This window comes from Eriocheir sinensis, chromosome 29 (genome assembly GCF_024679095.1).
Source record: "Eriocheir sinensis breed Jianghai 21 chromosome 29, ASM2467909v1, whole genome shotgun sequence".
NCBI classification, from domain to species: domain Eukaryota; kingdom Metazoa; phylum Arthropoda; class Malacostraca; order Decapoda; family Varunidae; genus Eriocheir; species Eriocheir sinensis.
In genome coordinates this window covers 2,766,439-2,790,227 of record NC_066537.1, presented here as the reverse complement: position 1 = coordinate 2,790,227, position 23,789 = coordinate 2,766,439, and the positions used below count along the sequence as shown (strand labels likewise).

The 23,789-nt window shown below is 44.8% G+C and overlaps 1 protein-coding gene across 1 annotated transcript in view; it reads left to right on the top strand.

Annotated features, from left to right (window-relative positions):
- The window catches only part of LOC127005270 (methylmalonyl-CoA mutase, mitochondrial-like), a 65,161-nt gene that overhangs the window by 4,829 nt on the left and 36,543 nt on the right, over positions 1–23,789 (top strand). The window contains exon 2 of the mRNA XM_050874063.1: positions 7,564–7,713. Within this exon, the coding sequence (XP_050730020.1) occupies positions 7,564–7,713 (150 nt within the window). The remainder of the gene's footprint in view (positions 1–7,563; positions 7,714–23,789) is intronic.

Genomic DNA, 23,789 nt, shown 5'->3' with positions numbered 1-23,789 from the left:
AGTTGGCTATTTACAAAAGAATTTTGCTTATAGAAAGGAGACTGGATAAGTGGATTGGTTAAGTGAAAAGCAGGGATGAAGAGGAGGTACAGAACAGATCACAACAAAGGGACCTCAGATCATGGGCTCACAATCTAGAGGAAAATGAGAAGAAACTGATTCAAGAAAATGAAAAGCTGAAGGAGAAATTGGCAAAATATGAAAAATCAATGAAGGAAGGACTAGGAGTGGTAAGAAAGGAAAATGAGAATCTGAAGAAGATAGTGAACAAGGAGGAACAACGGGTCAAAGAGGAAGTGCTGGGGGAAATAAAGACTTGGAAGGTGGAAAATGAAAGAGCAAATGTAGTCCTCAAAGAAGTGATCAAACAGCAATTGAAAGGAGACAAGGAAAACGTAGAGGAAGAGGTGGTTAAGGCTTTGAAGAAAAACAAAGAATTAGTAAGAGCTGTGGCAGATAAAAAGAGTGTAGTAATATTTGGCATGAAGGAAAAGAATATAACATACAAACCTACAAGGGAAAAGGAAGAATTGAAATTGGTAAAAGACTTACTTCAGAATTTAAATGATGAAAAATGCAAAACCTTAAGGAGGAGGTGGAGGAAATCTATAGGATGGGCCCCTATGTGGAAGGGAAAACAAGACCAGTTAAATTAAGATTAAGATCGCAGAAGGCAACAGAAGAAATATTGTACAGAACAACTAAGTTAAGTGAAATAGAAGGATGCAAGGAAATATATATAAATAAAAATACAAATGAAGAAGAAAGGAAGAAATGGAATGAACTTTTAGCAGAGGCAAAAGAAAGAAATAAAGTAAGATCTGAAGAGGAAAAAAGAGGTATTTTTTTGGAGAGTTCTGGGAGATCAAGTCAAGAAATGGTACGTAAGGGAAAAACCGAAAGAGAGCAGAAGCTAGACAAGAGTGAAACTAATGAGGGATTAAATGTGATGTATACGAATGTAGACGGGATAATATTTAGTAAGCTGGAACTACAAGACTACCTACAGGAAAAGGAGCCCAAGATAGTATGCTTAGCAGAAACTAAACTAAATGAAGACATCCAAATAGTGTTTGATAACAACTACAATGTATGGAGGAAAGATAGAATGGGCAAAGGTGGTGGAAGAGTGATGATAATGACGAGAAAGGAGTTATTAGTAAAATCAGTAGTATATGGAGAAGGAGAGGCAGAAATAGTGAGTGTAAATCTGGAGAACAAAAACAGAGAAAGGATGACGATTACAACAACGCATGTACCACCAAGAACTAGCTCATGGAGTAAAGAAGAATATGAAATCATGATTGAAGATACCATCCAGAGTTTAAGTAGAATACTCAAGGCAAACAAAAGAGTACTATTAGTTGGTGATTTTAATTGTAAAGAGGTAAACTGAGAGATGTTTGAAAGTGGAGGTAGTGATACGGCATGGGGGGAAAGGTTTTTAAGATTGACGATGGAAAACTTGATGATGCAATGGGTGAAGGAAAACACAAGATATAGAAGTGAAGACGAACCGGCGAGACTGGACCTGGTGTTAACAAAGGAAATGCACTTGATGAATGGATTAAGGTGTGGATGCACCCTGGGTAAGAGTGACCACATGATCATAGAGATGGAAACTGAGGAGGAAGGAAGTGAAGGGGATGAATCATATAAAAGAAACAGGTTAAACTATAGGAAGGCAGATGCGGAAAACCTCAGGAAATACTATGGAGAGCTGGACTGGGATGAGTTAAAGAGAACAATTGAAGTGCAAGAAAAGTATGATATTTTCATGGCGGCGTATAAATCAGTAGTTATGAAATTTGTACCAGAATATAAACCTAAAGAAAAAGGAAAAAAGGACTGGTTTAACCCCTTCACTACGGCCGGGCCAAAACAGTGCCCTGCGCCGTATCCGAGATCACCGTGCGTGCCAAATTTCAAATGTCGCTATTAAATATAACAAGTTTTCAGCCATAAACTCAACATAATCATCATGTATTATATATGAAAACATGCAGAATTAAATGGTGCACATAAAGAAACATAAATTAATTCATAATTTTGAGATGTAAGCATAAATATAGAGATAAAATAACTCGTATATTGGCTAAAGCAAGCCAGGACGCAGTATGCACCTCCTCGGATGTGGTACGGGGCACGCAAGGACGCAGTGTACGCGTCCTCGTGTTGAAGGGGTTAATGCAAAATGTGCTAAGGCAAAAGAAAAAAGAGACAAAAGATGGAAAAGATTGAAAAGAAATAAAAACCGAAGGAATAAAGAAGATTTTAAGGTAGCGAGAAATTAATACTTGAAAATAAGGAGAGAAGAAGAGAAGGGATATGAAAAGGATATTGCAGAAAAGTGCAAGGAACAACCTAAACTGTTTTATAGATTCATAACTGGAAAGATCAAACCAAGGGTAAAAATAGAAAGATTGAGTGACGGAATATGATAATCGAAGATCCTAAAGACATGACTGAGCTACTAAACAAAAAGTTCCAGCAAGTTTTTACAAAAGAAACAAAATTCAACAAAACACAAGAAAATAAATTAAATGTGCATATGGAAGAAGTCATAGTAAATAGAGAGGAGATATATAAAATGATGGGGGAACTGGAAGAGAGGAAAGCAGTAGGAGTGGATGGAGTCTCAGGTTAGTATATATTGAATGAATGTAGAAATGAGCTTGTTGGAAACAGTAAAGACTGTGAAATTCTGCAAGATGACCAGAACAAGATTTGGCATTGGAGTATTAAATGAGATGGAATTCAATGTGAAGAAATGTCATGTAATGGAAATGATAACATGGTAAAATATAGGATTAGCATTCCACTACATGGATAAGGATATGATGAAAAAGATAATAACCACTATAATTAGGCCAAAATTGAAAAATATCATTAACCCTTTCCTTGCGCGTGGTGCGGACGCGACTATCCCCTCAGGCGCAGTCAGGCAGCCCAATGGGGGGTCTCTTTTAACCTCTATATCTCAAAAACTATTCATCACAGCTAAAACCCGAAAACACCATTGGAAAGAGGAGGTCCAAATCTATAGGAGTTGGTTATGTATGCCTCTCTTGCGAACGTACATGCACGTTTAGGGAGTGTTGAATGTTAACACTTACGTCCGTGCGTGCGGGATGATCAGCCATATTGAGAGAACTGTGGACATCTCTCCTTGAGACTCTGGCAAGGGAGTATTGTCAGCTGCAATATTTACAACTATTTGGTCAAAGAATCAGTCAGGTGATAGGTGAAGCTATGCAAAAATGCTGCTATATTGGGCAAGAACATCCAACAGTTACTCGTCCATAGATTTGCCGGGCTGGGCTGATATGATTTTCCACCAAATTTAGTGAAGAACCCACTCAATTGGCAATCATGTATTATGAGAATTAGTGTTGGAACACTTTCATACGCGAGAGATTTGAGTGCGGGTGGAGCTCGCAGCGAGCATTTAGCGCCACCAGCAAATACGCCTTACGCTCGCTGCGAGCGTTTAGCAATGAAAGGGTTAAATGCTCAATAACAACTGGCGAAGTGCCAAAGGAGTGGCGGAGGGCCGGAGTGGTCTCCATATACAAAAGTGGAAAGAAGCAAGAACCCCTGAACTACAGACCAGTATCATTGACCAGTGTAGTGTGTAAAATATGTGAAAAAATGATAAAGAATTAATGGACGAGATTTCTAGAAGAGCACAATGATATGCAACCCGCCTTGTTACCAGTCTTGCGTACCTCCTAGCCTCCCTTGGCCAGCCACGGATTCGTTGTGTGTGGCGGTGGTGACGGACTAGTACCCCCAGTGACACACTGACCAGTGACTCGCACTTCCGACGCCGCTGGGTAAATAAACACTGTGTTCCTGTATTTTCCTGTGTGTATTCCTGATCGTCTGTACAAATACCCTACCGCCTATCCGTGGCTCGATCTCCGGGCGCTTGGTATCCCACGGAGAGATCACTTGAAGGGCACACGGAGGCTCACAAACAGCTTCTGTAGAAGGGCAGAAGCAGGGTGGTGCGAGGCGACTCCTTCCTCACGGATCCCGAGGGTAGACTCGACTTCCTCTTGGATGGGCGGGGTAGAGTAGACTGCCTCTCGCCGACGTCTCCGGCTCCATCTACACCTCGTGCCGCCTCCAATCAGCTGGCCGCATGCCCTCACGTGACTCCTGGAGGGGATAATGCTCGTTTCCTCGTCGGCACGGCCATAAAGGAGGTGGGAATGGCTGCCTCCGCACCAGCTTGTTTCAGCTATCGACAGGGGAATGGTCGTCTTCGCAACAATAATATAATCACAAGTAAACAATATTGCTTCAGAAAAGGGCGCTCATGTGTAACAAACTTACTGAGCTTTTACTAAAGAGTGACAGACAAAATACAGGAAAGGGACAGATGGGTTGATTGCATTTACTAGGACCTGAAGAAGGCATTTGACAAAGTTCCACGTACAAGACTGCTATGAAAGCTGGAGAATAGAGGATGATTGTAAGGGAAAATGATGAACTGGATGGAAAGCTACCTAAGGGGAAGAGAGATGAGAACAGTGGTAAAGGACATGAAATCGAAATGGAGAATTGTAGAGAGTGGAGTGCCCCAGGGATCGGTATTGGCACCAATACTTTTCCAAGTATATGTAAATGATATGCCGGATGGAGTAAACAGTTATATGAGCCTGTGCAGATGATGCAAAACTGCGACGACATATAAGAAACAGTAAAGACTGAAATTCTGCTAGATGACCAGAACAAGATTTGGCATTGGAGTATTAAATGAGATGGAATTCAATGTGAAGAAATGTCATGTAATGGAAATGGGAAAGAGTGAAGGGAGACCAAAATGGACACATAAAATGGGAGATGGTGAAACATTAAAGAAAGTACACGAGGAGAGAGATCTGGGAGTGACAATACAAGATGATCAACAGCCAGAGTCATGTTAATCGGATATTCGATGATATGTACAACATGGTGAGAAATATAGGATTAGCATTCCACTACATGGATAAGGATATGATGAAAAAGATAATAGCCACTATAATTAGGCCAAAATTGAAAAATGCGGATGTGGTGTGGTCTCACCATAAGAAGAAACAAAAAAAAAAAAATAGAAAGAATACAAAGGATGGCAACAAAAATTGTTCCAGAGCTGGAGGGACTGACATATGAAGAAGACTAAAGGAAATGGACTTACCAACACTAGAACAAAAAAGAGAAAAGAGAGACCTAATACAAATTTATAAATTATTGAGCAAAATGGAAGAAGTAGACAACGAGGAGTTACTACTAAAAGAAGGAATAAACACCAGGAACACAAGAGGACACAGTAAAAAATTGAGGAAAGGAAGATGCTTGAGAGACATAAAGAAATATAGCTTCCTGCAAAGAAATATAGAGGTTTGGAACAGACTAAATGAGGATGTAGTATCGGCGAAGAGTGTGCAAAGCTTTAAGGAAAAGTTGGACAAATACAGATACGGAGACAGGACCACACGAGTGTAAGCCCAGGCCCTGTAAAACTACAACTAGGTAAATACAACTAGGTTAATACATGGAACAGATTGCAGGAAGAGGTGGTGGAGGCGAGCAGTGTCCAATAAACGAAGGAAAGGCTACATGAATGTAGATATTGAGACGGGACTATTAGAGCTTAACTCAGGCCCGGTAGACTACAAATAGGTAAATACAAATAGGTAAATACACACACACACACACACACACACACACACACACACATACACACACTGCTTAGAAAAATAAGAGATGAGGATGGTTGTAATGAAGTGCCTAAAGATTTAAATGAGATACTTAAATGGAGTAAAAAATGGGAAATGGAGCTCAATAAAAAGAATTGGTACACAGTGAAAATGGGAAAGAGTAAAAAAAAAAAAAATATATATATATATATATATATATATATATATATATATATATATATATATATATATATATATATATATATATATATATATATATATATATATAGTATAGTATAGTATAGTATAGTATAGTATAAGATGGGAGGGACAGTCATCAACACTGTGAAGGAAGAAAAAGATGCAGGAATCATAATACAAGATACACTGACACCTGAGAAGCACAGAAACAAGGTATTCGGAGAACCGTATCGTCTGTTGCAAAATATTAGAGAGGCATTTCACTACTTGGATGGGGACATGATGAAGAAAATAATAACAACATTGATTAGGCCAAGGTTAGAGTATCTGGCAGTTGTCTGGTCACCACACAAGAAAAAGGACATACGGAAACTTGAAAGGATTCAAAGGATTGCAACTCTTGTGGTACCAGAACTATCGTCTGTCATACAAGACTAGATTAGAGGAACTGGGCTTACCAACACTGGAAGAAAGAAGAGAAAGAGAAGACCTGATAGCATTGTACTGGAATAGGAGTGGAATGGACGTGTTGGATGGAAATGATTTAATCGAAATGGAAGGGAGGAGGCAACTAAGAGGACACAGCAAGAAATTGAGAAAGGAGACTTGTTTAAAAGACCTACAGGAGTTCAGTTTTCCATACAGGGGTGTGGGTACATGGAATGGACTCAGCATAGACATTGTTGAAGCGAGCACCGTCCATAAAATGAAGGAAAAAACTGGACAAATATGGATTGGAAGACAGGACTGACTGAGCTTGAGCTCAGGCCCTGTATACTACAAATAAGTAAATACAAATAGGTAAATACAGCCAAATAGATCCAACTGAAAGATAACTGTAGATGAAAGTTCAGAGTAGGAGAGAGATGATCCATTGGAGGATAGTTTAGATATAATCCATGTGAGGGTAGTTTGAAAAGCAAAGATTTGTGTCAGACTGTCATGTGTTCAAGATTATCTAAGAAAACAGCAAAAATATCACCAAAACGACTAAGTGAGAATGACCAGGAGTGAGTTAGGAAATCAAGATCACCAGTAGAATTCTCCTTGTGAAATATGTTCTGGTGATCAGAGAGATTGTTGGAAGTTGATTAATGCTCAAGACATTATTTGTTTAGAATTGTTTCAAAACTTTAAAAAGACAAGACAGTAAAGCTGTAGGATGATAGTGTGAAGGGATAGAGCAGTCAGCTTTCTGAGGTACAGGATGTATGTAGGAGTACTTCCAGCAGGATGGAAAGATAGATGTTTGCAGGCAGAGATGAAAGAATTTGACCAACTTTTGAAAGGCATTCCTTGCCATAGTTTATCACTGCTCTTTTGAGCTTACTTACTGCATTCTTCCATCCCTCCCAGTCATATCTAGTGTCAAAAGCAAGAGTTATCCAGTAATTCTATCCCTTAGTCTCTTTTACTTGTGAACTCTGCAACCACATTTCTACATGTTTTTCCCCAATCTACAACTTAAACTCTTTCAAGACAGGAGTGTCAAGACACCTCGCTAACCAACTTAGATCTTTTGTCTTGTGGTCTTCTCCTCAACCTACTTTTGTTGGGTCAGTGTGTTGCAGGCTGTTTCAATAATTATTATGATTCATGTTGTTTTGCCTCCCATGCCAAAGAAAAAACAATAAGTAAATAAAAATGTTCATAACACCAGCCCCCATTGCAACAGATACGGGCAAGCCGTGATGCACAAGCTGTGGAGTCATCACTAGCTGACGTGGAATCTGCTGCTCAGGGCACAGGAAACCTCTTGGCTGCTGCTGTGGTGGCTGCGCGTGCCAGGGCCACCCTCGGAGAAATTTCATCAGCTATGGAAAAGGTGATTACATCTATTTTTTCATTCATATGTAAGTTTTATTTGTTGTTGGGTGGCAATCTATGATGCTGATGATTCGGTTTTGATCCTGCTCTTATCTGCAAGATTTTTTCCAAGATAATGGCCAGCCCTAATAATACAGGCCCTGACCGTAGGACCGGTAAGAATTTTGTGGTGGACGAGGTGTTTCTCTTCAGATCCTCTTAGGGAACACGTGAAGAAAGGAAGAAATTATGGGTATATGTCTAACAACCTGGGCATAAGTTTTGTAGAACCCCATTCTGTTTTCAACAATTACGCAGCCACTAGCATTGAATTTCTACATATCCCGTTTTTCTCAATGCAAATATTGCAAATTCGGCATGATTTTTGGATTCCTTTAAAAAATTTAGTACAACATTAAACCATGTTCAGCTATATGAGCAGTAATGGTCATCCAGAATCCTTTGGGACTAATGATTTATCCATATTAAGCCCTGTACAGGTTACATCATATCAGGTGGCCTTGGACTCAAGAGCTTTTGCAAGGCAGATTTTGCCAATTTGGAAGATTATCTTTGGACAAGAGATAATGTTTTTTCTGCAACGTCATCATTAGATGTGACAGAACTTAGATCTTAAAAACTGAATATAATGAGCTTACATTAAAACGAGACCATTAAATTGTGATAGAGTAATAAAAAACAGATGCATAATGAATATAAACAGGTAACTGACCAGTCTGTGTAGGAATGGATGGGACACTTTGTTTTTGTAAGATGATTAATGAACCACAGAAGGAGAGTGGGAGATAGAACTGCGGGACACCACTGCTCATAGTTTTAGGCCTTGGGGAAGAACAGTGACCATCAACCACAGCAGAGATAGATTGGTTGGAAAGAAAACTGGATCTAAAAGTACAGAGAGAGGGATAGGATCCATAGGAGGGTAGTTTTGTCTGGTCTGGTGTGGTTGGGTTGGTGTGTGGTGTGGCGTGGCTGGGTGTGGTGTGTGGTGTTGTGTGATTGGGTTTGGTGTGAGGTATGATGTGACTTGGTATAAGGCTTAGTGTGGTGTGGTGTGGTGTTGCTTGGCATGATGTGTGGTGTGGTGTGACTGGGTGTAATGTGGTGGTGTGACTGGGTGTGGTGAGAGGTATGGTGTGATGTGTAGTGTAGTGTGGTTGTGTATAATGTGTGGTATGGCCTGAGCTGATGTGTGGTGTGGTGTGGCTAAGTTTGGTGTGAGGTGTGATGTGAGTAAGTGGCAGTGCTGGGCGTACTGGCACTACTAGTAGCACCGCTACGTAGCGAAGCTACTTTTTTAGTAGCTGTAGGGGTAGTGGCACTCTTTTTTAGGAAGAGCGGCAAAAACGGTAGCGGTGCTGCATTTTTAGGCAGGGCTAGTTAATACTCGCTACTCAGGGTGGACCAACTACGTACGTGATGAAAAGTGAATGAAACGTGTACAGTTCAGTGGGCTGAGCCGCGGCCTGTCACTCTTGTCAGTCACGGTCTCAGTCGCCCGCTTTGAGGCATGGGACAGTGTTTGGGTAGCAATAAAGAGAGTTAGACGTACAGTATCCTCCTGCTTGGCGCAATAAATGTCAAGAAAGTGTACTCCTGCCTTTCCCTGCCATGGACACACCTTGTAAGGTATCAGTAAGTGATTACAGCACCCTCTCGAGTTTCGCGCTACCCGAGTTTCGCGATCCACGAGTTTCGCGGTTAGTCCTAAATTCTTACCATCCCGACTTTCGCGCATTATCACCCGAGTTTCGCGCTGCTTTGACAGGTACGGGTCATGTTAACATACCATCGGCGTCACGCACGCTACATTGAAAGGTAATATCACACTGGCCGTTTTACTCCAAACATTGTGGCTATGGCAAGAGGACGTTTAAAGTGACTTACTCAGTACTTTATCAAGGACGTGGAACGTGGCAATATGTATAAAAAAGAATTATGTTTCTTCAGTACTTATTGTTCACAAGTATCGGTAGCGGCAGTAGTAGCGGCAGTGCATTACATTTAGAATAAAGTAGCTGTAGCGGTAGTGCCACTACAATTTGACTGAAGTAGTGGTAACGGTAGTGCCACTACTTTTAGCAGGTAGTGCGCACAACACTGGTAAGTGGTGTGGCTGGGTGTGATGTGTGAGTTGGTGTGACTGGGAGTTGTGTTTTGTGGTGTCATGTGGCTTGGTGTGATGTGTGGTGTGGAATTGTCTACAGCGATATCAATATACAGTCAAACCTCAGTTTACGAGTTTAATTCTTTCCGGAATATTACTCTCATATCAAAACACTCGTAAACCAAAATGAATTTCCCAATTGAAATTAATGTAAATCCCATTAATGCATCCCATATCTCAAAAAAAATATATATAAAAATGAAATACATGTTATTTTTTACAGAATTAAAGTAATTTTAGTAACAAATAGCAATGATAAATAATATGAAACACAAATCAATGTGTTTGGGTTGTTACGGAGACTCCCGCAACTGCTAGCTACGCTCGAGGGGTAGGCTTCGCCCCGAGGTTTATCAGCCGCAGTTTCCCTATTCTCGAGGCACCGAAACTACATTTGACCACCAACGTGAAACTAACCCGACATGTCGTCCAAGATGGAGGGGAAACGGGAGGAAGTAGGAAGACACCTACCGAACGGGCGTGAGCTACTCCCGGTGAGGATATATGGGAAGCGAGGAGGGTGTTGAAGCCCTTCAAAGACCCTTCCCATGTCCTCACTAACCGTTTCCCTTTTGTTTCATCAACACCAGAGAGTAGTTCAGCATGCTCTCTAAAGACAGTTCCTCTCTCTTTCTACACCACACTACATTTCACACAACACACACACCTTTTCCCAAAATTCAAAATTCAAAATGGCGAAAAATAACACTGCCTCAGAGTCCCCACCTGGGGGGGGGACCATAAACTCCCCAAGGGAGAACTCCCCTTCTGGCTGCCAACTTGAAGGTGAACTGATGACTCCTCGAACCTCCTCCTTATCAATTTCTGCAACATTTGTGGTCTTTGTTCTAATTTTCATTCTGTGGAACACCATCTCTCCTCCTCTAAACCTCACCTTCACTTCCTCACCGAAACACAGGTTTCTGAGGCTACTGACAGCAACCTCTACTATGCTCCCTCCTACTGTCTCTATCCAATCCAGAGCTGGATGTTGCGCCTACGTGCGCAACAACATCACTTGCTCTCGTGCCCACGACCTTGACTCCTCTGAATTTTCCACCATCTGGCTAAGACTTCATGGTCATTCTATTACTTAACACATCTGTGCTGTTTATCTTTCACCTAATTCTACTAATTATGTAAAATTCTTTGACTATTTGAATTTTAAAGTGGAGCACATCTTGACTCACTCTCCCTTTGCTGAAATCTCCATCTTGGGAGATTTCAATGTTCACCACCAGCTTTGGCTTTCATCCTCTTTCACTGACCAGCCTGGTGAACGAGCCTACAACTTTACTCTCCTCAACGACCTAGAGCAGTTGGTTCAGCACCCTACACATATTCCTGACCATCTTGGAGACAGGCCCAACATTCTAGACCTCTTCCTTACCTCTCCTCCTTCTGCTTACTCTGTCAAACTGTTCTCTCCGTTGGGCTCCTCCGATCATAACCTTATTTCTGTATCCTGTCCTATCACTCCTGTACATCCTCTGGACCCACCGAAGAGGCGATGCTTCTGGCATTTTGCTTCAGCTCGGTGGGACGACCTGAGGATATACTTTTCCGATTTCCCATGGAATGATTACTGCTTCCAGAAGAGAGACCCCTCTGTGTGTGCTCAGCGCATTTCAGAGGTGATCGTCTCTGGAATGGAGGCATACATTCCATGTACTTTCTCTACTCCTCATGCTAAGAAGCCATGGTTTAATCATGCTTGTTCTCATGCTATTAAAGATAAGAGAGGCAGCTCACAAAAGGTTCCAGAGCCTTCGAACTCCTGCTAACTTTGACCTTTACATTTCAGCCCGGAATCATGCCAAATCTATTCTCCGACTTACCAAAACTTCTTTTATCAATAGAAAATGTCAACACCTTGCTTCTTCTAATTCTTCCCGAGACTTCTGGCATCTAGCCAAAAATATCTCCTCCAATTTCACTTCTTCCTCTTTCCCTCCTCTCCTTAACCCTGACGGCAGCACTGCCGTCTCATCTGTCTCTAAAGCTGAACTCTTCACTCAAACTTTCGGTAAGAACTCCACCCTGGACGATTCTGGGCACATTCCTCCTACTCATCCCCCCTCTGACTCCTTTATGCCTGTTATTAAGATTCTTCCAAATGATGTTTTCTATGCCCTCTCTGGCCTCAACTCTCAGAAGGCTTATGGACCTGATGGAGTGCCTCCTATTGTCCTTAAAAACTGTGCTTCCATGCTGACACCCTGCCTGGTCAAACTCTTTCGTCTCTGCCTATCAACATCTACCTTTCCTTCCTGCTGGAAGTATGCCTTTGTACAGCCTGTGCCTAAGAATGGTGACCGTTCCAATCCCTCAAACTACCGCCCTATAGCTTTACTTTCTTGTATATCTAAAGCTTTTGAATCAATCCTTAACCGAAAGATTCAAAAGCACCTTTCCACTTCTAACCTTCTATCTGATCGCCAGTATGGGTTCCGCAAGGGGCGTTCTACTGGTGATCTTCTTGCTCTCTTAACTGACTCTTGGTCATCCTCTCAGCCGTTTGGGTGAAACTTTCTCTGTTGCGCTAGACATATCGAAAGCCTTCGATAGAGTCTGGCACAAGTCTTTGCTTTCTAAACTGCCGTCTTTCGGATTCTATCCCTCTCTCTGTTCCTTTATTTCCAGTTTCCTTTCCGGCCGTTCTATCTCTGCGGTGGTAGACGGTCACTGTTCTTCCCCTAAACCTATCAACAGTGGTGTTCCACAGGGCTCTATCCTATCACCCACTCTCTTCCTGTTATTCATCAATGATCTTCTTTCCATAACAAACTGTCCTGTCCACTCATACGCCAATGACTCCACTCTGCATTATTCAACTTCTTTCAATAGAAGACCAACACAACAGGAAGTACACGACTCCAGACTGGAGGCTGCAGAACGCTTAACCTCAGACCTTGCTATCATTTCCGATTGGGGCAGAAGGAACCATGTGTCCTTCAATGCCTCAAAAACTCAATTTCTCCACCTATCAACTCGACACAATCTTCCAAACACCTATCCCCCATTCTTCGACAACACTCAGCTATCACCATCTTCAACACTAAACATCCTCGGTCTATCCTTAACTCAAAATCTCAACTGGAAACTTTATATCTCCTCTCTCGCTAAATCAGCTTCCTCGAGGTTGGGCGTTCTGTATCGTCTCCGCCAGTTCTTCTCCCCCGTACAGTTGCTATCCATATACCGGGGCCTTGTCCGCCCTCGTATGGAGTATGCATCTCACGTGTGGGAAGGCTCCACCCACACAGCTCTTCTGGACAGAGTGGAGTCTAAGGCTCTTCGTCTCATCAGCTCTCCTCCTCCTACTGATAGTCTTCTACCTCTTAAATTCCGTCGCGATGTTGCCTCTCTTTCTATCTTCTATCGATATTTCCACGCTGACTGCTCTTCTGAACTTGCTAACTGCATGCCTCCCCCCTCCCGTGGCCCCGCTGCACACGACTTTCTACTCATGCTCATCCCTATACTGTCGAAACCCCTTATGCAAGAGTTAACCAGCATCTTCACTCTTTCATCCCTCACGCTGGTAAACTCTGGAACAATCTTCCTTCATCTGTATTTCCTCCTGCCTACGACTTGAACTCTTTCAAGAGGAAGGTATCACGACACCTCTCCTCCCATAATTGACCTATCTTTCGGCCACCTCTTTTGATTCTTTTTAGGGGCAGCGAGTAGCGGGCTTTTTTTTTTATTATTGTTTCCTTTTTTTTTGTGCCCTTGAGCTGTCTCCTTTGTTGTAAAAAAAAAAAAAAAAAAAAAGTCACGTCCAGGGCATGCAAGATGCTGAGGCTCGCCCCCCATTCCTGTTGTGAGCATAGCATCCACCGTTCCTGTTTTCTTCTTTGCACCACCATCCCTTTTAACCATCTTTCTGGGGGACATTGTTAAAGCACAAAGAACTCACATTGTACTGCTGAAAACATGACACGAGTGCACGGATGCTATATCTACGAGTTTACAACTCGGACTGAGACTAGAGCCATCATTTGGCGGTCAAGAATTACCCTTGACCGAGCAAGAATTAACCCCAAATCTTGTAAAATTCTTGCGTTTCTTGTTCTGTTGTGTCAGATTTTAAAGAATTCCCCTCAATTCTTGGCAAGAATCGGGGGTCCTGTGCAAGCCATGGCGGGGCTGGGTACAGCCACTGTCTTGCTGGCCGCACCTCCATAGGCCTATGGCGATGACCATTTCCTGAGCTTCCTGTGGGTAACCCTGCCAGGTGGGGGTGGACATAGAGTTCACGAGGTTACTGTTGTGTTACTGTTGCACCACAGACCATTTTAAAGCATGACTGTATGATAAATAAGAACTTCCCGGTATGAAAACATCGTCATTGTTAGAAAGAAGATATTTAAACGATGCCATTTGTCAATATTTTGTAGAGAAAAAATACGTTTTAAGAAACTCCATTGCATTCAGTGATGCAAAGTAGCTAGTGAAATACTCCTTATGAACTCTAGATCCCGTAACTGTGACTAAATTAACACGTGTTAACCTTAACCCTTTCATTGCTAAATGCTCGCAGCGAGCATTAGGTGTATTTGCTGGCGGTGCTCAACGCTCACTGTGAGCTCCACCCACACTCAAATCTCCCGCGTATGAAAGTGTTCCAACACTAATTCTCACAACACAGGATTGCCAATTGAGTGGGTTCTCCACTAAATTTGGTGGAAAATCATATCAGCCCAGCCTGGCAAATCTACGGACAAGTAACTGGTGGATGTTCTTGCCCAATATAGCGGCATTGTTGCATAGCTTCACCTATCACCTGACTGATTCTTTGACCAAATAGTTGTAAATATTGCTGTTGGCAATACTCCCTTGCCAGAATCTGAAGGAGAGATGTCCTCAGTTCTCTCAATATGGCTGATCATCCCGCACACACCGACGTAAGTGTTAACATTCAACACTCCCTGAACGTGCATGTACGTTCGCAAGAGAGGCATACATAACCGACTCCTATAGATCTGGGCCTCCTCTTTCCAATGGTGTTTTTGTTTTTTAGCTGTGATGAATATTTTTTGTGATACAGAGGTTAAAAGAGACCCCCCACTGGGCTGCCTGACTGCGCCTGAGGGGATAGTCGCGTCCCGTCCCGTGCACGAGGAAAGGGTTAATGAGTGACAAAATGAGAAATAGTGTTGGTTCATCTAATCATATGGACAAGATAGAACACTGTGGCGGATTACTGGAGGGAGATGAAAAAAAAGTCTCAAGAATGGGGGGTCGTTCAAGAAGGCCATGTACCACCAGGTGACGCCTTAGGGTTGCAAACTTGTCACCCTTTCCTTAAAATATGGAATGCCATTTATTCCGTATTTGCCTGTCTGTATGGTTAGGCAGATAAAATTCAGATTTAAAAATGTAGTGAGCATATTTTTCGGTGTATAAAATTATGTTCAGTCTATAAAATTATGTTTGTCAAGGGTCGTCCTGAAATACGTGTACAATACGTGTCATAACGTCTCTCCCACCATCCTCTTACCTTCATCAGCAGTGGGCAGCGGCTGTCAGTCATGGCAGGCTTGAGAAATTTTAGAGTTGCCAACCGTTCCTTAAAATTGGATTCGTTCTGTATGGGAGGATGGGATGTTGCATTCCTTATTTGTTTTAGATCAAGGTGGCAGCCCTAACTGAGGCTCTCTTCCCATTGTTTTCTGCTCTGAGCACTCTCCTCTTGCAGCAAACAAAGGGAACCCACGGTAACGTTTTTGACTTGTACAAAGAGACACGCCAATCCTCGTCGAAAGACCAACTTGGTTTGCTAGGCTGACATAAGCCGATAGAGTCTGTGTATCAGCATCCTCCCTTCCCCTTCATGAGCCGTCACATTGAGGATGTACGCACATGACCATGACGGCCTCCATATAGCCCGTGTCCCCACTTGGGGGGTGGTGACAAAAAAAAAAAAGGAACAAAGAGGATGCTCGTATACCAAGTCACTTCGTAAACCAAGGCATTTTTTGTGGGGGTTTTTTGCTCATAAATCAAAACACTCGTAGACTAAGGCACTCGTAAACCGAGGTTTGACTGTGTTGGTAATAGAAAATTACCTAAAGCGATATTGATATATCGATTCTTTGTAGGTACGTACAGTCGAGTTGTGTATGGCGCAGTTAATTGGTTCTGAGCAATGGCTGCGCCATAAGAAACCGTGTCATTGGAATAACTAAACCTATGGAGAAAATACAATTTGGTTCTGGCCCTTGCCATTTTGCCCCACCCATACTTTTTTTTTTTTTTGTGTGTGTGTGTGTGTGTGTGTGTGTGTGTGTGTGTGTTCATTCTAGCTGAGTGCACTGGTAGGCATTATCTGCCTTTTTATGTTGTTCAGTCCGACCCCACGCTCACCACCTTATCCACTCGGCCACTGCCAACATCCACTTTTTCACTCGGTAGGCATGGGGAAAATACAATTTTGTACTGGCTAGCCACTATTTATCCCACCTGCGCTCACATATGTGGGTGAATCTTGCCCCTGGGTTTCCCAACAGGCTTGCTGGGACCGCCCTGGGTGCTTGCAAAAGCGTGACGCAGCAGCACGAGTTGCCAACTTGGACCGCCCGCTCCAGCCTGGTTTGGAGAGCCTCCGTGCTGTGATGACGTCATCAGCAAATATGGCGGCCCAAACAAACATTTCACCTCTCTGTGCCACCATAACCACTGCAGCTTCCTTTTCATCCTCTGTTGCAAGGAGTTCGTTGGCCAGGACAGCTAGAGATGCATGTTTAAACGTCGTCAGGAAGATCAGCGGATGCCGTTTTGCTGCCAGAACAGCTAGTAAACATCGTCAGGAAGATCAGCGGGCACCATTCTGCTGCCAATGAGACACCGTTACCATAGCAATGACGAGGCTTAACTGAGAGGCGCACAAAAGCATTTCATAGAGGGTTCTGGGAGGTCTGGGTGCCTGGTGCGGCCCGAGTCGCTCTCTCAAACGCACCCCAGGGGAGACCACAAACCGCATCATAGATGGTTTTACCCGCGTGATCTGAACATACGGTTCTGAAACCATACCGCGTCATAGGAAACCGCGCCTTACGAATCCACGTCATACGCGACTTGACTGTATTTGAATGATACTGATACCAGTACATGTATCGCCAGTACAGCATCAACAATATTTTATTGCAAGAAAATGTCCCACTAATATGTATATGGTGTCTATTCAGAGAAAGTGACGTGCATTGGCATGCATTGTTTGGGGAAGTGACATACAGACAAAACATGAATAAAACTGTTCTTACTTATTTTCACAGTATGAAAAATAAAGGTACACACTGTAAATGTATGACATACTTGTAAATATTACGTTAAACAAAAAATGTTAATTGTCAATAAGAAATTAAGTGATGATGGATTATTTTGCAATTCATAACTGTTAGCTCTAATTTTAAATTGGTTATATTAACCCTGTAGCAGCGACGGGCCAAATTTGTGGCTTTACCGTGTACCAGCGATGGGCCAAATTTTTACCATGATATAAACCCCGCAAAATGAGGATGCGTAAACTGATCACAAATGCGTTGGTACTATATATTATGAAATGGTTTGCGTGAGTGATGATTTTTTCTCATTAATTCGCTTAGGGGGGCCTTTAAGATACATGATCCCCGCACCTACCGGGTTAATGTATCGCTGTATCGTTTATTTTTCATACATTCTAAGGAAATGGCCTTAGCGATACTGACATAACAATACTTTGATTGATAGCAAGGCAATATCGATACCAGTACAAAAGTATGGATCGATATTTATCGCTGATACATGTATCGCAATACTGCCCATCCCTGGGTGTGGGGTCACTGGGTGTGATGTGTGGAGTGGTGTGGCTGGGTGTGGTGTGATGTGATGTACACTGTGGTTGGGTGTGGTGTGTTGTGTGTTGCTGGGTATGATATGTGGTGTGGTGTGGTTGAGTGATGTTTTATGTTGTGTGGGGACTGTGGAATGTAGTGTGGCTTTGTGTTGTGTGGTTGGGTGTGATGTGTGGCTAGTCACGACTTGTGGCGTGGTGTGATGTGGTGTAGGCTGTAGATGTGAGGCTTGATGTAATGTGTTTGGTGTGATTGGGTGATGTGGTGTGGTGTAGTGTGGTGTGATGTTGGGTGTGGTGTAGTTGGATGTGATGTGTGGTGTGACTGGATGTGATGTGGAACATGGTGTGGCTGGATGTGAGGTGTGATGTGGTGTGGCTAGATGTGATATGTGGTGTGATGTGTGGTATGGTGTGACTGCATGTGATGTGTGGTATAGTCATAGCTGGGCGTTATCGCGGTAAGTTATCACTGATAACAAAATCAGGTTATCAGCCATCCGCTACTTATTTAAATATATATCGATATCTTCGTTACTTTTGTAACCAAACTAGCGATAATCACTACTTTTTTCTGCCCCTCAGAAAAAAAACCTGTCTCCTCCCTACTGACCATGTGTGGCCCGGGTGCCCGGTGTTGCATGAAAAATCTTCAGGGTATGAAATATATTCGGTGAAGAGATTTCATACTTAGATCATCAGCATTAAAACACTAGGTAATTTTTTTATGTTAGACTCAAAAATCAATATATCAAAGAGAAAAATCATTTAACTTTGCCCAAAAAATGATTACTCACTGCCTCAAATTTGATATTCCATATTCGTTTGTGAGAATGCCATGGTATTGAAGGCACCCGGTGTTGTGTTATTTGGTGTCCCATCTTCAACAGCTGGCGCTTTTGTTTACAAACACTGGTCTCTCGTGAACTGTGCATGTTCAGACCAGTAAATGTAGCCCTGTACAGTCTCACAAAGCTTTTTAAAACATTAAGAGTTGCTGGAAGGCTGAATCAGACATACAGTACCATCATCCTCGCTGTTTCTAGAACGACACTGTACATAAATTATAAATACAACTCATACAGAGTGTCAGTCTAGAAACAGCGAGGATGGTAGTAGTGGTACTGTATGTCTGATTCAGGCTTCCAGTAACTTATAATTACGGTTAAAAAGCTTTGTGAGACTGTACAGGTCTACGCCTGCTGGTCTGAGCATGCACAGTTCACGAGAGAGCAGTGTTTGTGATGTGGTGTGGCTGGGTGTGGTGTGTGGTGTGGTGTGTAGTGTGGTGTGGCTGGATGTGGTGTGTAGTGTGGTGTGGCTGGGTGTGGTGTGTGGTGTGGTGTGGCTGGGTGTAATGTGGTGTGGTGTGGCTGGGTGTGATGTGTGGTGTGGTGTGGCTGGGTGTGGTGTGTGGTGTGGTGTGGCTGGGTGTGATGTGTGGTGTGGTGTGGTGTGGCTGGGTGTAATGTGTGGTGTGTGGTACGGCTGGGTGTGATGTGTGGTGTGGTGTGGTGTGTAGTGTGCTGTGGCTGGGTGTGGTGTGTAATGTGGTGTGGCTAGGTGTGGTGTATGGTGTGGTGTGGCTGGGTGTGATGTGTGGTGTGGCTGGGTGTGGTGAGTAGTGTGGTGTGTAGTGTGGTGTGGCTGGGTGTGGTGTGTAGTGTGGTGTGGCTGGGTGTGATGTGTGGTGTGGTGTGGCTGGGTGTGATGTGTGGTGTGGTGTGGCTGGGTGTGTGGTGTGGTGTGGCTGGGTGTGTGGTGTGGTGTGGCTGGGTGTGTGGTGTGGTGTGGCTGGGTGTGTGGTGTGGTGTGGCTGGGTGTGTGGTGTGGCTGGGTGTAATGTGTGGTGTGGCTGGTTGTGGTGTGTGGTGTGGGTGGCTGGGTGTAATGTGTAGTGTGGTGTGGCTGGGTGTGGTGTGGTGTGGTGTGGCTGGGGCTGTGGTGTGTGGTGTGGTGTGGTGTGGGTTGTGGTGTGGTGTGGTTTGGTGTGTTGTGTGGTGTGGTGTGGTTGGGTGTGGTGTGTGGTGTGGTGTGGTGTGGTGTGGTGTGGTGTGGTTGTGTGAGGTGTGTGGTGTGGTGTGGCTGGGTGTGGTGTGTAGTGTGGTGTGGCTGGGTGTAATGTGTAGTGTGGTGTGGGTGGCTGTGGTGTGTGGTGTGGTGTGGCTGGGTGTAATGTGTAGTGTGGTGTGGCTGGGTGTAATGTGTAGTGTGGTGTGGCTGGGTGTGGTGCATGGTGTGGTGTGGTGTGGCTGGGTGTGGTGTGTGGTGTGATGTGGCTGGGTGTAATGTGTAGTGTGGTGTGGCTGGGTGTGGTGTGTGGTGTGGTGTGGCTGGGTGTGATGTGTGGTGTGGTGTGGCTGGGTGTGACATGTGATGTGGTAGGGCTGGGTGTGATATGTGGTGTGGCTGGGTGTGGTGTGTGGTGTGGTGTGGCTGGGTGTGATGTGTGGTGTGGTGTGGCTGGGTGTGATGTGGTGTGGCTGGGTGTGATGTGTGGTGTGTGGTGTGGCTGGGTGTGATGTGTGGTGTGTGGTGTGGCTGGGTGTGGTGTGGCTGGGTGTGATGTGATGTGGCTGGGTGTGATGTGTGGTGTGTGGTGTGGCTGGGTGTGGTGTGTGGTGTGGTGCGGATGGGTGTGGTGTAGTGTGGCTGGGTGTTATGTGTGGTGTGGCTGGGTGTCATGTGTGGTGTGGCTGGGTGTGGTGTGGCTGGGTGTGATGTGGTGTGGATGGGTGTGGTGTGGCTGGGTGTGATGTGTGTTATGTGGCACGGTGGGTGTGATGTGTGGTGTGGCTGGGTGAGGTGTGTGGTGTGGTGTGGCTGGGTGAGGTGTGTGGTGTGGTGTGGCTGGGTGAGGTGTGTGGTGTGGTGTGGCTGGGTGAGGTGTGTGGTGTGGTGTGGCTGGGTGAGGTGTGTGGTGTGGCTGGGTGTGATACATGGTGTGGTGTGGCTGGGTGTGATGTGTGGTGTGGTGTGTCTGGGTGTGTTGTGTGGTGTGGTGTGGCTGGGTGTGATGTGTGGTGTGGTGTGGCTGTGTGTGATGTGTGGTGTGGTGTGGTGTGACTGGGTGTGGTGTGTGTTGTGGTGTGTGGTGTGGTGTGGCTGGGTGTGATGTGTGGTGTGGTGTGGCTGGGTGTGATGTGTGGTGTGGTGTGGCTGGGTGTGATGTGTGGTGTGGTGTGGCTGGGTGTGATGTGTGGTGTGGTGTGTCTGGGTGGTGTGTGGTGTGGTGTGGCTGGGTGTGAAGTGTGGTGTGGTGTGGCTGGGTGTGATGTGTGGTGTGGTGTGGTTTGGCTGGGTGTGATGTGTGGTGTGGTGTGTGGTGTGGTGTGTGTGGGTGTGATGTGTGGTTTGGTGTGGCTTGGTATGATATGTGGTGTGGTGTGGTTTGGCTGGGTGTGAAGTGTGGTGTGGTGTGGCTTGGTATGATATGTGGTGTGGTGTGGTTTGGCTGGGTGTGATGTGTGGTGTGGTGTGTGGGGTGGTGTGTGTGGGTGTGATGTGTGGTTTGGTGTGGCTGTGTGTGATGTGTGGCTGTGTGTGATGTGTGTTGTGGTGTGGCTGGGTGTGATGTGTGGTGTGGTGTGTGAGTTGTGTGGTGTGTGTGGTGTGGTGTGGCTGGGTGTGATGTGTGGTGTGGTGTGGCTGTGTGTGATGTGTGGTGTGGTGTGTGTGATGTGTGGCTGTGTGTGATGTGTGTTGTGGTGTGGCTGGGTGTGATGTGTGGTGTGGTGTGGCTGGGTGTGATGTGTGGTGTGGTGTGGCTGGGTGTGATGTGTGGTGTGGTGTGGCTGGGTGTGATGTGTGGTGTGGTGTGGCTGGGTGTGATGTGTGGTGTGGTGTGATGTGTGGTGTGGTGTGGTGTGGCTGGGTGTGATGTGTGGTGTGGTGTGGTGTGGCTGGGTGTGATGTGTGTTATGTGGCACGGTGGGTGTGATGTATCGTGGGGTGTGGCTGGGTGAGGTGTGTGGTGTGGTGTGGCTGGGTGAGGTGTGTGGTGTGGTGTGGCTGGGTGTGATGTGTGGTGTGGTGTGGCTGGGTGTGATGTGTGGTGTGGTGTGGCTGGGTGTGATGTGTGGTGTGGCTGGGTGTGATGTGTAGTGTGGTGTGGCTGGGTGTGATGTGTGGTGTGGCTGGGTGTGATGTGTGGTGTGGCTGGGTGTGGTGTGTGGTGTGGCTGGGTGTGATGTGTGGTGTGGTGTGGCTGGGTGTGATGTGTGGCTGGGTGTAATGTGTGGTGTGGTGTGGCTGGGTGTGGTGTGTGGGGTGGATTGGTGTGATGTGTGTGTGTGGGTGTGATGTGTGGGCTGTGATGTGTGGTGTGGCTGGGTGTGATGTGTGGTGTGGTGTGGCTGGGTGTGATGTGTGGTGTGGTGTGGCTGGGTGTGATGTGTGGTGTTGTGTGGCTGGGTGTGATGTGTGGTGTGGTGTGGCTGGGTGTGGTGTGTGGTGTGGTGTGATGTGTGGTGTTGTGTGGCTGGGTGTGATGTGTTGTGTGGTGTGGTGTGATGTGTGTGATACAGCTGGGTGTGATGTGTGGTGTTGTGTGGCTGGGTGTGATGTGTTGTGTGGTGTGATGTGATGTGTATGATACAGCTGGGTGTGATGTGTTGCCTGGTATTCTGAGTGTGAATTACATATATATTCAGAGCACACAGACCCTATGATCCAGACTAGATGTTCTCTTCTTAAAAGTGAGTAAAACAACAAAACAAATGGTCTGATGGTGAACAAAACTATTTCTCCCTAAGTGGATGCTAATGTGGAGGAAGTGAAATGGAGGTCAGGTTTGTTTTTAATGAATCAAACCCATGGAGTAAGGCACTGGAACTGGGAGTATATTTCATTCTCCTACTAATTAGTGAGGAAAAAAATTAGTGCAGTCCGAATATATTTGTTTACACTTAACCCGGTAGCAGCAGCGGGCCAACTTTGTGGCTTTACCGTGTAGCAGCGACGGGCCAAATTTGTGCCATGATATAACCCCCCAAAGATAGATGATACATAAACTGATCACAAATGTGTTGATATATATTATGAAATGGTTTGTGTGAGTGATGATTTTTTTCTCATTATTCTCACTTAGAGGGACCATTAAGAAACATGATCCCCGCTGCTACTGGGTTCAGTTTTTGGGCATTATTCCTTGTTCGAGAGGTATCATTGATCAGAAACACTTTGGATTTGGACACATTTTGGAGCCATTACTGATTTTGAAACACTTTATACACTTGATCAGTTTTCCCAGATGATATTTCTTGAGAAAACGTGTAAGGTTCATGGCGCAAGGAAGAGATCATCTTTGCTGCCCTTCGTTGAACACCTAATTTGGGAATGTCCTTTACATGATGTTTGGTGTAGTGTGGCTGGGTGTGGTGTGGAGTGTGGTGTTACTGGTGTGATGTAAGGTGTTGTATGAATGGGTGTGATGTGTGGTGCAGTGTTTGACTGGATGTTATGCGTGATGTGGTGTTGTTGGATGGGATGTGGTGTGGTGTGGATTGGTGTAGTTTGTTGTGTGATATGGCTGGTGTGGTGTGTGATGTGGTGTGGCTTGGCGTGGTGTGTGGTCTTGTGACTGGATGTTGTGTGTGGTGTGGAGTGGCAGAGTGTGCTGTAGTGTACCTGAGTGTGATGTATGGTGTGGTGGGGCTTGATGTGATGTGGCTGAGTGTCATGTGTGATGTGGTGTGCCTGGCTGTGGTGTGGCCTGGTTTTTTCCTACCACTGCACAGCAGGAGAGTGGGTGGGGAAGAGGGAGGAGGGTGGAGGTGGAGGCAGAGTCGCAACCTTGAAAATTCTGGAGTCAAAGTCAGAATTTTCTACACCCGACTCCACACTCCTGGTTTCCTTTCAGATCGATCTACCTCAATTGCGGTAGATAGTCATTGTTCTACCCCCATAGTGATCAACATTGATGTTTTGCAAGGACCATTCTATATCCTACGTCGAAAAATAAAATTAAATATTATTCAAATGTACCAACATGGAAAGGCAGCGTTCCCACGTCTTTACCCTCCCCCTACCCTTCCTTTGTCCTCATGGGCTCACCTTGCCCCAGCCCTGT